At 54.9% G+C, this 15119-nt stretch overlaps 1 protein-coding gene across 1 annotated transcript in view; it reads right to left on the bottom strand.

The window, feature by feature from the left end:
• Nucleotides 1-15119, bottom strand: part of CAMSAP2 (calmodulin regulated spectrin associated protein family member 2) — a 44839-nt gene that overhangs the window by 26467 nt on the left and 3253 nt on the right. The window contains exon 2 of the mRNA XM_036277701.1: nt 10077-10336. Coding sequence (XP_036133594.1) covers nt 10077-10336 — 260 coding nt within the window. The remainder of the gene's footprint in view (nt 1-10076; nt 10337-15119) is intronic.

Raw genomic sequence — 15119 nt, 5'->3', positions numbered from 1 at the left:
TGGTGCGTCTCACAGCTGTGAGCACAAGAACCCACTTGGAGTTCACACGTCATGACCTGCACAGACCACGGTGCGTCTCACAGCTGTGAGCACAAGAACCCACTTGGAGTTCACACGTCATGACCTGCACAGACCACGGTGCGTCTCACAGCTGTGAGCACAAGAACCCACTTAGACAGACTTCACACGTCATGACCTGCACAGACCTTGGTGCATCTCACAGCTGTGAGCACAAGAACCCACTTAGACAGACTTCACACGTCATGACCTGCACAGACCTTGGTGCGTCTCACAGCTGTGAGCACAAGAACCCACTTGGAGTTCACACGTCATGACCTGCACAGACCACGGTGCGTCTCACAGCTGTGAGCACAAGAACCCACTTAGACAGACTTCACACGTCATGACCTGCACAGACCTTGGTGCATCTCACAGCTGTGAGCACAAGAACCCACTTGGAGTTCACACATCATGACCTGCACAGACCACGGTGCGTCTCACAGCTGTGAGCACAAGAAACCACTTGGAGCTCACACGTCATGACCTGCACAGACCACGGTGCGTCTCACAGCTGTGAGCACAAGAACCCACTTAGACAGACTTCACACGTCATGACCTGCACAGACCTTGGTGCATCTCACAGCTGTGAGCACAAGAACCCACTTGGAGTTCACACATCATGACCTGCACAGACCACGGTGCGTCTCACAGCTGTGAGCACAAGAAACCACTTGGAGCTCACACATCATGACCTGCATGGACCACGGTGCATCTCACAGCTGTGAGCACAAGAACCCACCTGGAGCTCACACATCATGACCTGCACAGAGCATGGTGCATCTCACAGCTGTGAGCACAAGAACCCACTTGGAGTTCACACATCATGACCTGCACAGACCACGGTGCGTCTCACAGCTGTGAGCACAAGAACCCACTTGGAGTTCACACATCATGACCTGCACAGACCACGGTGCATCTCACAGCTGTGAGCACAAGAACCCACTTGGAACTCACACATCATGACCTGCACAGAGCATGGTGCATCTCACAGCTGTGAGCACAAGAACCCACTTGGAGTTCACACGTCATGACCTGCACAGACCACGGTGCGTCTCACAGCTGTGAGCACAAGAACCCACTTGGAGTTCACACGTCATGACCTGCACAGAGCATGGTGCATCTCACAGCTGTGAGCACAAGAACCCACTTGGAGTTCACACATCATGACCTGCACAGAGCATGGTGCATCTCACAGCTGTGAGCACAAGAACCCACTTAGACAGACTTCACACATCATGCTTTCATCTACATGAAACTCCAGAACAGGCAAAACAGACCTAGAGACAGACGGAAGACTAACAGATGTCTCGAGTGGGTTGACAGCAAAAAGGCACAAGGGAATTTGGGGCATGAGGAAAATGTTTTGTATCTTAACTGGAGTAGTATTTACATGAGTGCACACGTTTGTCAAAACTCAAACTATTATCTTTATTTTGTTTTTTTATCCTCACTCGAGGACATTTTTTTCGATATTTTGTTCAGATAGAGTGGGAGGGAGAGAGAGAGAAACATCGATGTGAAAGGGACACATCGAGTGGCTGCCACCCACACGACACAACCAGGGCCGGGGACAAACTACAACTGAGGTACGAGCCCTTAGCGGAAATTGAACCCGGGTCTCTCCGGACCATAGGCCGATGCTCTAACCGCTGAGCCAAACCAGCCAGGGCTCAAAGTATTATTTTTAAACAGGCATATTTTATGCCTCAAAAAAGTTGATTTCTAAAAGGGAGGCTCTGACCATAGGAAGCCACTCGGACTTCACGGAGCTTCTTGATCTGTTCAGTGCGGGTCACACTTAGCTTCCCACCTCCGAGGCCATCACGTGAGACGTCTGGAGAGTGCTCCACAGAGTCCCAGGCACAGAAAGTGAGTGTTTTCATTACTGCAGGGATTCCCGTCTGTGTGAACCATGGGATCAGCAGAACAGTTCACCATCTAAAGATTATCTTCAAACTTCACGATAATCACTTATTTTTATGTTTCCCCAAGCAAATGTTATACCAGTGAACACTGAAGGACTAAATTAATTTCCATGGTATTGCCTGGGAGCCATACGGACGTGTGAGCAGAACCAGCTCAACCAAGACTGTAAACCACAGGCTGTCCATGAAAACCCCACGGACACAGACGCTCACGACGACGAGACGCAAGCACGGAACATGCGCACTTTCCAAACGTGCTGACCGTGGAGACCCGGGCACGATGCATCTCCATGACGTCTGCCCGGGCCGCTCAGGCTCGTCCTCCACCGCTCACCATGATTGCGGCTGCCCAGCCGAGAGGGCCCTGACGGCCACCTGCTGCCACGTGCTGAGCACGGCAGCATCCCTAGACCAGTCCTGCCAGGCACATGGGGCAGGCTGCGAATGCGTGTGCCCTTTGCCGCTTTCCCGGTCCAAGCAATTTGCAGGCCTGTGTGACACTGAGCCAAAAACCGGACTTCACATCTCAAAATCCGCAAGTCACAGCGAACACGCGAGCTGCACTTCATCGTGGGAAACACCCATAGCGAGCCCCGCTGTCGCTCACGCTGCCTGCGAGGAGTCCGTCCGCAGGCTCCTCCACAGTGCGTGTGGACAGCGCGCCACGCAGAAGCGGCTTCTCCAGGAGAGAAACTGACCCCACGGGGTGCCGCTGCTCACCCGCCCCCGCCCCAGATGGAGTCCTCTCCTAAGCACCGTCCTGAGAGAGGAGGGAGGAAGCAAGCCCTTGGGGACAGGGGAGGCGACCACCCCAGGTCTCTGAGCAGCAGGAGTCCCACGGCAAGTGCAGGCAGCACAGTGCGAGGGACGAGACTTCCCCAGCTGTGAGGGCGAGTACGAGAGGCCACTGGGCCCTGGCAGGCAGACTGAGGCTCACAAGCCTCTGGAGCTGAGACCAACTTGACCTCAGCCGCCTCCGGCCTGCACAGACGCTGCCCCGCCTGGAGGAGGAGGAGGAGGAGGAGGAGCTGCAGAGCTGGGAGGAGCCGCTGGCAGGCAGGAAGTGCTCGTTCCCTGGCAGGGGCTGTCTGGGGACCGGGGTGCTCAGCATGGATGTGTCAGCCACCAGCCCACCCTCTGGGTTCTCCGGAAGTGCTCCCACCCACAACACTCGGTCTGACCTTCACTCTGTTCTCGCTGAGGGAGAAATACTGAGGCTCAATAGATACGTATTTCATGAATAACTCCAGCTCAGTCCCTTTGAATCTGTACAGAAAAATAACGACCCCAACACCCTCTCGGCTGTACCCGGACCACCGCTCTAGAGCAGATGTAACCTCACGTAAACCTTCACGCGGCCCGACCCCTGCACAGCCCGCTGCCCTCCTCCCACCCTGCAACCCCAGCCCCCGGTGCACGCCCAGCCCGGGTCCTGCCCCTGGGTCATTTTCCATGATCGCAGTGGGAAGGGACAGGAAGACAGAAAGCCTGTTCGTCACAGTGGGAAATGCACAGCTCATAGCACGAGCTCTGCGGACAGATGGACGGCGTGACCGACTCTAGTGTTGTTATGAAATGAACAGGTCTGTGAGATCATCTGGTGAAATAAGCACCTTTATGAAATTATTTTTATGAGAAGATAAACTTGGAGTTCTAAATAAATTATTGCAAATAAACTGACTTGAACATGAGCACGGCTGTAAGACATCAGAGGAGGAGGTGAGCGTGCTCTCCCGCTGGGGGCACCCCGCCCCTCACCTTCACCTCCTCTGCACTGAGCCCCAAGGGCCCTTCTCCTGCCCTGTAACTTGTTTCCTGAGCCCATGCAGCCCAGCTGGCTCACCTCTGCAAGCTCTGTAACTTCCTAACTCACTTCTCTCATGATGTAAAACAACAAAGAAAGATGATGTGAATTAGTAACGGAGGGTGTATGTTTCCTAGGAACAATGGAATCCAAATTAGTTGCAGAAACTGAGATCCAGCCTTAGAGATGCAGGAAAAAAACGTTAACAACAGCTAAGAGAAGTTACAATCAATTTCCACCACCAAGTTCTGCTCACAACTTTGCAAGGCGCGTCACAGAGACACGAGTATCTCTACTACCACTGCGATGATACGTTTAGGCAACCCTTTGCTCTAAAGTGTAATTTCAATATTCTTAAACAAGGAGAAGATCTCTTAGGCTTCCACGTGAGTAAATCACAGAGTTCCCACAGACGGCGGTCCGCAGCAACATGCGCCGGCCGGCGGCCACACAGGACAGTGCTGGGGGAGGGGAAGGAGGCGGAAGAACAAGGGACCAGGGTGCACTCCACCCTCCCACGTGTCCAGCAGAAATGACGGTAGCCCTGGCCGGTTTGGCTCAGCGGTTAGAGCATCCACCTGCGGTCCGGAGAGACCCAGGTTCGGTTCCCACTAAGGGCACGTACCTCGGTTGCAGTTTGTCCCCGGCCCTGGTTGGTCGTGCGGGTGGCAGCCACTCGATGTGTCCCTTTCACATCGATGTTTCCCTCTCTCTCTCTTCCTCGCTCTCCCTCCCACTCTATCTGTGCAAAAAGTGGAAGAATGTCCTCGGGTGAGGATAAAAAAAAAAAAAAAAGAAATGATGGTGACCAGGGGATCACCCTGCCCTGCACATCCTCAGAAATCAAGGCCCCCCCATCCCCGGGAAAGAGCCTCTCAGGCTGCTTCAGCCTCCAGCGCAGCCGCCCACTCGAGCCTAGTCCCTCCCCAGGACACGAACACAGAACCCTCCAGACAGGAGCCGAACGGGGAACCTGCTCCGAAAGGCAGCACATCACTGAGGTTCTGCGCCGGCGGCCGGCAGGCAGCGCGGCCCCCACTCCTCCCGCCTCGCTTCCCACGCGCTGTCTCCGCCCCTGCGTCCTAGTACCAGGCGGAACCAGAACCGGCTCCGTGGTGAGGAACGTGGGCTGCCAGTTAAAGCCGAGGTGGTCTGAGCCGGCCTGGCTCTCGGTGCCCCCTCTGTGGCCCTTTGCTCGCAAAGCTCCGGCCCTCACGGAGAACGGCCCACACTCTGCGGCTGGGCTGCTGTGGGAAGGACTCTGAGGGGCGGAGTCTGGAAAGTGACCGCACAGAACTGCGTCCAAGAGCCAGAGGTCTGACGTGCGGACCTGAGCATCAGGATGGGGGGGGTGCAGGGCTCTCCCACAGGAGGGGAGACAAACCAGCACAGCACCACCCCCAGCAGCCCAAGAACAGTATGAAAACTCATTCTCTGACCCTGGAACCCAAAGAAAAGTTTAAAATCCTCAACTCGGGCTCACAGCCCAACCTGACTTTAGCCTCAGCTCACCTCTGTGCCCCGATGAAGCCGACACTCACCTGTAACACGTCACACACTCCAGTGCACACTCGGGCGCACAACCCTTCAAACCAGGTGCCACCCTCTCCCACCCCTCCTGACCCACTGACGCCCAACAACCTTCCCCCCAGGGGTGGACCCTCCGCAAGAAATCAGACGTGCGCTTGCAGTCCAGGCCCTGCTGCCCGGTTCGCTCGGTCCAGCCTTCTCCCTCCCTGCGCTCTGAGCTCCGTGGGTCCAGCAGGGGCCGTGGTCAGTGGGATGCACGGGCCACAGCCATGTGAAAGGAATCCCCTCCTAACACAGGAGTGCCCTCGAGGGTGGAGCCATCGCCATCGCCCCTGGTGTTGCACAGCTGCACCGGCCTTCCCGTTACCCCGGGTGGTGCTGGCCAGCAGCACGGAAGTAAAGTGACCTTTCAGCTGCTACGTTCTGTATACCCAAAGATATCATTGTAACAATAACAACACTTCGTGAGAACATTTCACACTTATCAAATGACCTATCAGCCCACTTTAAGTCCTGTTAAGCAAACTATTCAATCTCTTTTTGGTACTCATCGAAAGAAAAGCACTTCAGAACAAACTTTTGGTTTGTACAGTAATGACTGTTTCCAAAAGAAGATCCGCACCGACGCAGTTACTACAGCCATCACACTGACCATGACCGCATGTCTTTCCCACACCAACAGCTCTCAGCCTACTTTGCCCCATACGTGCGAACACGGCTGGACAGCTGCCTCATGGCCAGGGGTCTGACCCAGAACACAGTCTGCAGCTGAGCTAGATCTCCGCGTAGACGTGACTCCGATGTCACAGTGGCCCACCCTCCTGTGGGCCACAGCACAGCACACTAGAAAGTCACAGCTCCAGCCCTGGTCGGTTTGGCTCAGTGGTTAGAGCGTCAGCCCACAGAACTGAGGGACTGGGGTTCGGTTCTTGCTAAGGGCACGTACCTCGGTTGCAGTGTGTCCCCGGCCCTGGTTGGGATTGTGTGGGTGGCGGTCAGTTGATGTGTCTCTCTCACATCCATGTTTCTCTCCCTCTCTCCCTCCTTCTCTATTTGAAAATGTATTCGGGTAAGGATTAAAAAAAAAAAAAAGTCACGGTTCCAGCACATTCAGACTCTAATTCTAGCTTTGTTGCTAAATAACAGTCATTGTGGGCAAATCACTACCCTCTCTAAACTAAGCATCACGTGGCAAAACGACTCGGACACGTCAGTGTTCCCCGTGCGTCTCGATCGTGAACATCAGATGGCTGCGGCCCGGCACGTCCCGCCCCTCTGCAGAGGTTCTAAGTCAGCAGCTCCGACTGTGGGCAGAGTCTGTTCGGAGTTCCCAGCCCCCACAGCCGGGAGGCTCACACATCCTGGTTTCTGATTCCGCAGGCTCCCTCTGGCAATGCGATTCTATGACGTTAAGATCCGTGACACTGATCAGGTCCCCAGCCCGACCTGACGACTGAAGACACTGAACGCAGTACACGTGCACCGTCCTCCTGCTACACAAGACCCTTCAAACCCGTCTCCGCACCCTTAGGCTGTCCTTTTCACTTAAGCACGTGGCTTCATTTGCCTTAAGTCCCTCAATTTCTACCTCATCCCAGACATCACTTACTTATTTAGACAGATGACTTGACAGATGACGTGATTTGGGCTGAAAGACGTTCCCGTGATCTCAGCGCAGGGAAGCCTGTCCCCGGCAGCCATCCAGCCGCACGTGTGACGTCGGCTCAGGGACATCGGCGCTGGCTCTCAGACAGTGTGCCTTTGAGCACTGAGCCTGGGTACTACCTGCATTTCTCCTTCCCTCCACATGTGTGCTAGGCATTAGGCTAGGCAGGTCACAGTTTCAGAAATAGTGCTATATGCTAAACAATTTTACCACAACATTATAACTATTGACAGGATTTAAAACACAGTGTCTGAAAATACTTTTCCATTGATATACAGACAACATTTTATTTTTTTATTTTTTTTTATCCTCACCCGAGGACATTTTTCCATTTTTTGTACAGATAGAGTGGGAGGGAGAGAGAGGAAGGGAGAGAGAGAAACATCGATGTGAAGGGACACATCGAGTGGCTGCCACCCGCACGACCAACCAGGGCCGGGGACAAACTGCAACCGAAGTACATGCCCTTAGCGGGAACCGAACCCGGGTCTCTCTGGACCGCAGGCCGACGCTCTAACCCTGAGCCAAACCGGCCAGGGCTACAGACAACATTTTAAAGGCTATGCTCTCAAAAACCTGTCTTCAAAAGCACTGTGATATAAAGCATACACTCCCTGACGTGTCCCCATTTTTTTTTTATCCTCACCCGAGGACATTTTTGCATTTATCTTCAGATAGAGCAGGAGGGAGAGAGGGAGAGAGGGAGAGAAACATCCATGTGAAATAAACACATCGAGTGGTTGCTACCCATACGACCCCAACCGGGGCTGGGGACAAACTGCAACCAAGGTACGTGTCCTCAGTGGGAACCAAACCCGGGACTCTCCGGTTTGCGGGCTGATGCTCTAACCACTGAGCAACTGGCCGGGGCCGTGTCCCCATTTTTAAAGAGCATCCTTCTCAATCACCGCCCTGAAATCAACAGTCCTACAGTCCCACAGGCGCACAGTCTCACAGGGACACAGGCGCACAGGGACACAGGCGCACAGTCCCACAGGGACACAGGCGCACAGTCCCACAGGGACACAGGCGCACAGTCCCACAGGCGCACAGTCTCACAGGGACACAGGTGCACAGTCCCACAGGGACACAGGCGCACAGTCCCACAGGGACACAGGCGCACAGTCCCACAGGGACACAGGCGCACAGTCTCACAGGGACACAGGCGCACAGTCCCACTGCACCAGCTTATGACCCTTTTGTTACCACTACACAATCCCCCCAGGAAGCTGAAAGGCAGCACGCAGAAAGAAAAGACCCCAAAAGTTGCGATAATTCGGGGAAGGCAGGGTGGGGCAGTGTACCCAGGGCATGCAAGCTCACTCTTTTCCAATATCCTTCCTAAAAACCAGGACAAAGAAGAAACCAGCTACTTATCACTCTTATCACTTCAACACCAAACAAAACAGGTCCCTAAGGAACAGTGCTCACTAGCACACTAAGCAATTTTCTCACATTGCTTTCAGAAAAATAGTATAATTCATCAAAATTTCACATCAATTGGAAAACTTTAAATCAAATTGTAACAAAAACTGAAAGTATATGATTAAAACATAGGTCAACAAATGTGAGACTGCAAAGGGTTAAGATGACAGAGTCAACCCACAGGGAGCTAGAACCAGAGAAACCAGGATTCCTAACCTCTCATCACCTTCCGCACACATCAGCCCTGCAGTCAGATCGCACGTGCTCACGGCTATCAGCAGCCCATCGTGTGAGAAGCAGCAGCAGCAACGCGCCCGGCAGCCGGCTGCTGTCCTCGCACAGGCTGCACCAGGGGAGCAAAGCAGGGGCCACAGGTGCGCCTCGCTCTCCTGCAAGGACACCCAGGGTGTGTGTTCTCCGCAGACGAATGAGCGGCTCTGGCAGACACTGACCGGCAGGCGCCCGGGACCTGCCCTCAGCCTGGGACCAGCGGAGAGCGCGGCCCAGTGCGGTGCGTCTGCCCCACGCCAGGCGCACGGAAACCGGGGGCGAGCGCGGGTGACTCTGAGGCCATCGATGGAGGCTGAAAACCTCACCTCTGCTCCTAAACCTGGAGCTAAGCTTTTCTTAAGAATTATTTTCCAGCCCTGGCCTGTTTGCTCAGCGGTTAGAGCGTCGGCCTGCGGTCCGGAGAGACCCGGGTTCAGTTCCCGCTAAGGGCACGTACCTCGGTTGCAGTTTGTCCCCGGCCCTGGTTGGTCGTGCGGGTGGCAGCCACTCGATGTGTCCCTTCACGTCGATGTTTCTCTCTCTCTCCCTTCCTCTCTCTCCCTCCCACTCTATCTGTACAAAAAATGGAAAAATATCCTCGGGTGAGGATAAAAAAAAAAAAAGAATTATTTTCCATTCCTTGGAAGTAATAAAATGGGTTTTCAAGAAGGAAAAAAACAGACAGAAAGCGCAGTGGGCCACCACCGCACCCAGTGCCAGGCCGGCACACGGACTGCCCGTTCTTCCTCCATTTCACAGTGTCACACACTTCTCCACACGTTCTCCCCACACTCCTCCCTTCCTCAGGCCGCGCTAGAAGAGCTGACTGCCTCCAACCTGCAGACGCTCCTGACACCAGCGATGAGCCCGGCATTCTCCAGCCGGAGCGGGAGGAGGACAACAGGCCGAGGCGGCCAACAGCGAACCGAACGCGGCTTCGTCTCCAGGGGTCCCCTGCGGGCATCCCTGCCTGCTCGGCCGGCCAGCTCACGGGCCGCCGTGGTGTTCGCCATGGAATGAAGTCATGTTTACTAAATACACGAAAAGATCTGATAGGCAGAAATGTACCAAGAGGTCATTCAAGCGTGGGAGTGAACACAGCACACAGTGCACACTCAGGAGCACGCCCCTCCGCCCTGGCCGGTTTGGCTCAGCGGTCAGAGCATCGGCCCACAGACCAAAGAAGTCTCGGGTTCGATTCCTGTCAAGGGCACGTACCTCACTTGCAGTTTGATCCCCAACCCTTGTTGGGGCCGTGTGGGAGGCAACCAATTAATGTGTCTCACATTGATGTTTCTCTCTCTCTCCCCGTCTGAAAATCAAAGGAGAAATATCCTCGGGGGAGGATTTAAAAGCACACCCTTCAGGCAGAATGGCCCGGGACATGGAGACTCACCATCTGAATGGGCTTCTTCTGCAGATCTCGCTCAGTCACCAGCTTCTCTTGGTCGGTGACATAGAGGCCCTTCTGTGCCAGGGCCTGGATCACGGCGTCGTGGCCCAGCAGGGGCTTGGCGGCATCGCTCTTGAGGATGAGGCTGCCCGCCCGGCAGTACAGCTCGGCCGACAGGAGCAGGTGGACCACGGGGGGCTTGATGTGCTCCTGGTCGTACTGGTCTGTGTAGAACGGCTCTCGGAGGTCCTCCGGCACATTTTCTAGGAGGCATATGGCAGGAAGATGCTTACAGGAGTTTTATAAAGGAAACACAATCTATTTCATAATCACTATTCATGTCACAGAAGCTAAGTTTCCTTCTGGAAGCAAAGTGGCCTCTAAGTGAGAAGACGGCTTACAGCACCTGACCAATCACCTGGACCGAGTGAGAGAAGTGTCCTCCACAGAACTCTCCGTCCCGGGCGTGTTCTGAAGGGACTACAAGTAGACCAGGAGGAGGGGCCAGGCCACTGGCTCTGGGGAAGGTGTCCCCGCGCTCACGCAAGTGCACTCAGTGAGCTCCGAAACGACTCTAGTGACTTCCCTCCCGGTTAAGCGAAAGGGAGATGACAGCTATTTCAGGAGACTGCTGGCCTCGCCCAAGAACTCCTGTGAAAACCCCTTTCCCTGCACACCCCGAGTCTCCACCTTCCCACAGGCCACGCCCCCCCCCCCAATGGAGACACACAAAGGGCCGTTTACACATGGGACCTGACAGGGAGGCCAGATCCTCCTTCCTGCTGGGCGCCGTCCTTGAGGAGCAGGCCTGCCCCGCCAAGGTCCACGTCCAGGTCCACCTCAGGGACGGCAGCAAGATCACCAAGCACAAGCCACACGGAACACCTGTCGCCGTCCCCTGCCTTCTCTGCCCTGGATCCCGCTTCCGCCCCCTTCCTGACCAGCACCATGCTTTCCACCAAAGCCAGGAGAACCAGGTCTGTCCCCACGAGGAAGGGGCACCCGGGCTCCAGGGTGACATGGAGCCACACTCCCAGTCCCTCGCCTGCCGGCTCCAGGAAAGCGAGGGTCCGGGCAGCCACCCGGCGTCACAATGCTGGGAGTCTCCCAAACACACGGCTTCAATATAAGGTCAATAATGCACGGTGCTAATCAAGGTCTGCATTTCAAAACAATATTCACAAAGAATTAATAAAGTCTTCGGCAATTTTTAACTTAAAGGTTGTAACGTCTATCACGTAGAAAAATGTTTATCAAACAAAGTTAAAGCCAGTGTTGCGTGTTCACTCTCTACGCCAGCGCGACTCTGGGAAGTCAAGGGGTTCGAAACAATCCCTAAGGAGCCGATGATCTACAGAGTCCAGAAAGACGGGGGAAGTCCACACCTCAGAAACCGGAGACAACACCAAGCCGTAGACGGTGAAGCAGCAGATGAACGAAATGGACAATGAAGTGCTTCAAGTTCAGAGGGATAAACGCCAACAGCGGGTGGACAGGTCTCGCTTTAAAGAAACAGGACAGGGAGCACCGGCAGAATTTGTTCAATCAGAAAAAGGGGCTTTCTGGACAGAACTGGGGGGGGGGGGCAGAAAACTGAAGTCTGGGTGAGCGAGACCGGTCCCCGCAGGAGGGACAGTGGAAGGTGAAGCCGCGGTGGAGGCGGAGATCAGACTTGAAAGTGCTCCCTCTTTAAGGGCGGGGCCTGTGCATGACAGCCACACGAACTGGTGCTGCCCGGCCGGTGCGGCTCAGTGGACTGAGCACCCTCCCATGGACTGAGAGGTCCCGGTTCGATTCCGGGTCAGGGCACATGCCTGGTGTTCGGCTCGATCCCCAGTAGGGGGCGTGCAGGAGGCGGCCCATGGATGTTTGTCTCTCACATCGCAGTTGCCCTCTCTCTTTCCCTTCCTCTCTCTCTAAAAAATCAATAAAAACACATAAAAATTTTAAAAAAGAAATTGTGCCGGCTTCCACAGAGAGGCGCTGAGGGCTGTTCGGGGCAGCCATCTGGTCTCAGCGCTGAGGCGGGGAGCCGGAGCTGCGGCCGCACGGGGAGGGGAGCACCGGGAGGGGACGCACGAGTTGGCAGACAAATGTCAGCAGAGACGTCCAAGTGGAAACACACACAAAGCAGCCGAGGATCATGCAGGACTCTGGAAAGAGGTCAAGAGTAGATGTAGCAATTTTGGTGACATCTAAAAATATCATCCTCATTTAATAATTGAAAACACGTTCCTGCCCTCACAGCTTCGTTAACCAGTGGTGAGCCGGCCTTCCCCCTGCCGGCGGCCTCGCAGGACACAGCTGGGCTGCAGCCACCGCACGCCGAGTGGCCACCGACACGGGAGCTGCCGGGAACTGCTCTAAAAGGGAAAACCATTCGGTTTAAGATAATCATCGTAAAAGGTCTACATAATGGATTTTTATTTCCTGTATCTGAACGTCAGCTGTGCGGAGAAAAGGCTGCTCGCCGTCAGGGTCACAAGCGTCTCCATCGCCCCCGCGCACCCTCCAGCACCCACTGCTGCTCACCTCTGTCCCACACTGGTCTTGATCGCAACTCGAGGAAGCTGGCAAATCAGACCACGTACAGAAAACGTGAGGGTGCACTGATAGGTGCTAAGGCCCCTCCAGGCATCAGACACCTCCCGGAACTCGCTTCTGCCATCCTATCCTAACAGCTTCTGGGTCCCATTCTGCAGACAAGGAGCCTGAGACCGATGATCACACCCGCGGCACAGAGCTGACAAAGCACAGCCCTGGCTCTAACCGTCCGGCTAAACACAGCCCAGTGACAACCGTCCACCAGATCCCAAGGCTAGAAGGTGAAGACAGATAGCTCAGGGTCACCTCCCTTTTGCTATCACAAACCCAAGTTATAACAGCATGAGCATCCAAAAGACCCCAACGCAAGGAAAGGGAAAGGGGCCACAGCAAGTCAAAAACTGTTTCGAGAAATGACAAAAACAAACTTTTCCACATCAAAGTAGGCAAAACTGCATAGAGAATATTACAAAACAGGTCACTTTTAAAACCAAGTCTTTATGAACTAAATATGCTTAAGAGACGACTTTGAAAATGTCTAGCATTTCTGCCAATTAGTACAAGACTACCATCCTTGTTTTGTTGTTTTTCTAAACAATGTTTTTCTTTATTGGTTTTTGAGAAAGAAGAAGGGAGAGGGAGAGAGAGAGAAACATTGATGAGAAAGAACATCTACTACCTGCATTCCTCCCACTGGGGATCAGGCCCAAAACCCGGGTATGTGCCTTGATTGGGAATTGAACCAGCAACCTCTTGGTGCAGGGTAGACGCTCAACCACTGAGCCACACCAGCTGGGAAAGACTACCATCACTTAAGAAACATTTTGGACTTGTACCATCACATTTTGAAACAAATGAACCGAAACAACATATCAGAAGATAAATAGGCAAATCAAGGATAAGAGGTTTCACCCTCTCCCCATCTGCAGTGAACAAAGATAAAGATAGTAAGTGACCCAAGGGGCGGGTGTGGGAAACAGCACTCCCAGAACTGCCGAGGAGGAGAGACTCGTTTTTCTTGTGCACCGGCTGTGAGCACAACCCACCCGACCGTGTCATTATAAATCTGAGGAGATCTAAGTTTTGAAATTCGCCATCACCTGAAATGCTTGGGGTGCGGGCAGAGGGAGCAGAGGTGATATTGCTCAAGACAGCCATCTATCACCTTGTCACACCAGGTGGCTACCAGCGACGTCCACCCTCCAGTACGTGCACAGGGCGCTTTAAACCATGAAGGGCTCCCCAGGCCACTCGCCTTGTGCAGCGGGGCCACGAACCTGCACGCGCTGGTACAGAGACAGCGCGGTGAGCGGGAGCAGCTGGGGCCCGGGGTCAAGACGAGCGGTCATTCACCATGCACTTGACATAGGGTCTGGAGTGCAATGGTCACCTTCTCTGAGTCCACGCTGCCCAACCCCACAGATGTGCCCATGACGACTGCTCTCCACTCCAATGGCCGCCCCTCGCCCGGGCCGTGCTGCAGACGCTGCGCACTGGCCGTTCCTCCTGACCTTCCGCGGCTGCTCTTTCCACTCAGTCCCAGTCAAGTGTCTTCTCCCACATGCAGCCTCCCTGACCGCCCACCAGTCACCTTCCTACAATGCCTAGGTGTGCCCACTGCTGCCTGCTCCCGCAATGACTGGCACGTCTCTGCCTGGTGCCCAGCACCTAGAACAGTGCCCAGCACAGCAGGCACCAGGCAGAACCGGAAGAATGAGAAGTTCCGAAACAGAGCTGTCCTGAGAGGTGGCAGCGGAAAGCTCGCCCCCCTCCCCCACTCATCAAGAGACGTGTGAGGTGGGGGCAGCGCTCCTGAGCTTCGAGAGCCCCACCGCCCCTCCCGCCGCCCACCCGGCAGGACTGCAGCACCTCTCAGCAGCTCCCTTCCACAGTCCAGTCATTTCAAAATACTAGGATGACCTCTCCACTACCTAATGCCCCCTTTGCATCCCTCAGACTTCTCCCCATGTCGGGCCGCAGCCGAGAACACAGACCGAAGCCAGGCCTCCGGGTTCAGATCCCGGCTCTGCAAGCTGGGGGCTCTGGACGAGCTCCCGAGCCCTGCGCCTCGGGCTCCTCATCTGTGAAACGAATGACGAACAGTCTCCAGCTCTTCAGCTGCCAGGAGGACGGAAGTGAGCGAGACCCGTGGGGCCTGGCGCGCGGGACGGTGTGTGCTGGATGCGTGTGCGCAGCTCCCCTCCTTCCCACCCACTCCCGGCTCGGGGTCAGCTTGCACCGGGCCGGCACCACCCGCACCCCTCGCGTAGGCACAGGAGTCGGTGCTACGGAGGCTCGGGACTAGGATGTGCGCTGCGGTGCGTGCAGAATGGATCGAGGTGCCTTCAGAATAGCAGATGATTTGATGTTCTACTAAACTAAGTGGTATGAAAGAGAGACTACTACTTGGTCAAGTGGAAATGACACCCTGACATGAGGACGTGGGCCTGGCACCCCATGCTAAGATCTCCAAAGTCAAGAATTTCGTAGGGAAGAGTGTCA

This window comes from Molossus molossus, unplaced genomic scaffold (genome assembly GCF_014108415.1).
Source record: "Molossus molossus isolate mMolMol1 unplaced genomic scaffold, mMolMol1.p scaffold_m16_p_23, whole genome shotgun sequence".
NCBI classification, from domain to species: Eukaryota; Metazoa; Chordata; class Mammalia; order Chiroptera; family Molossidae; genus Molossus; species Molossus molossus.
The sequence above is the reverse complement of the archived record's forward strand: the minus strand, read 5'-3'. Positions and strand labels throughout refer to the sequence as shown.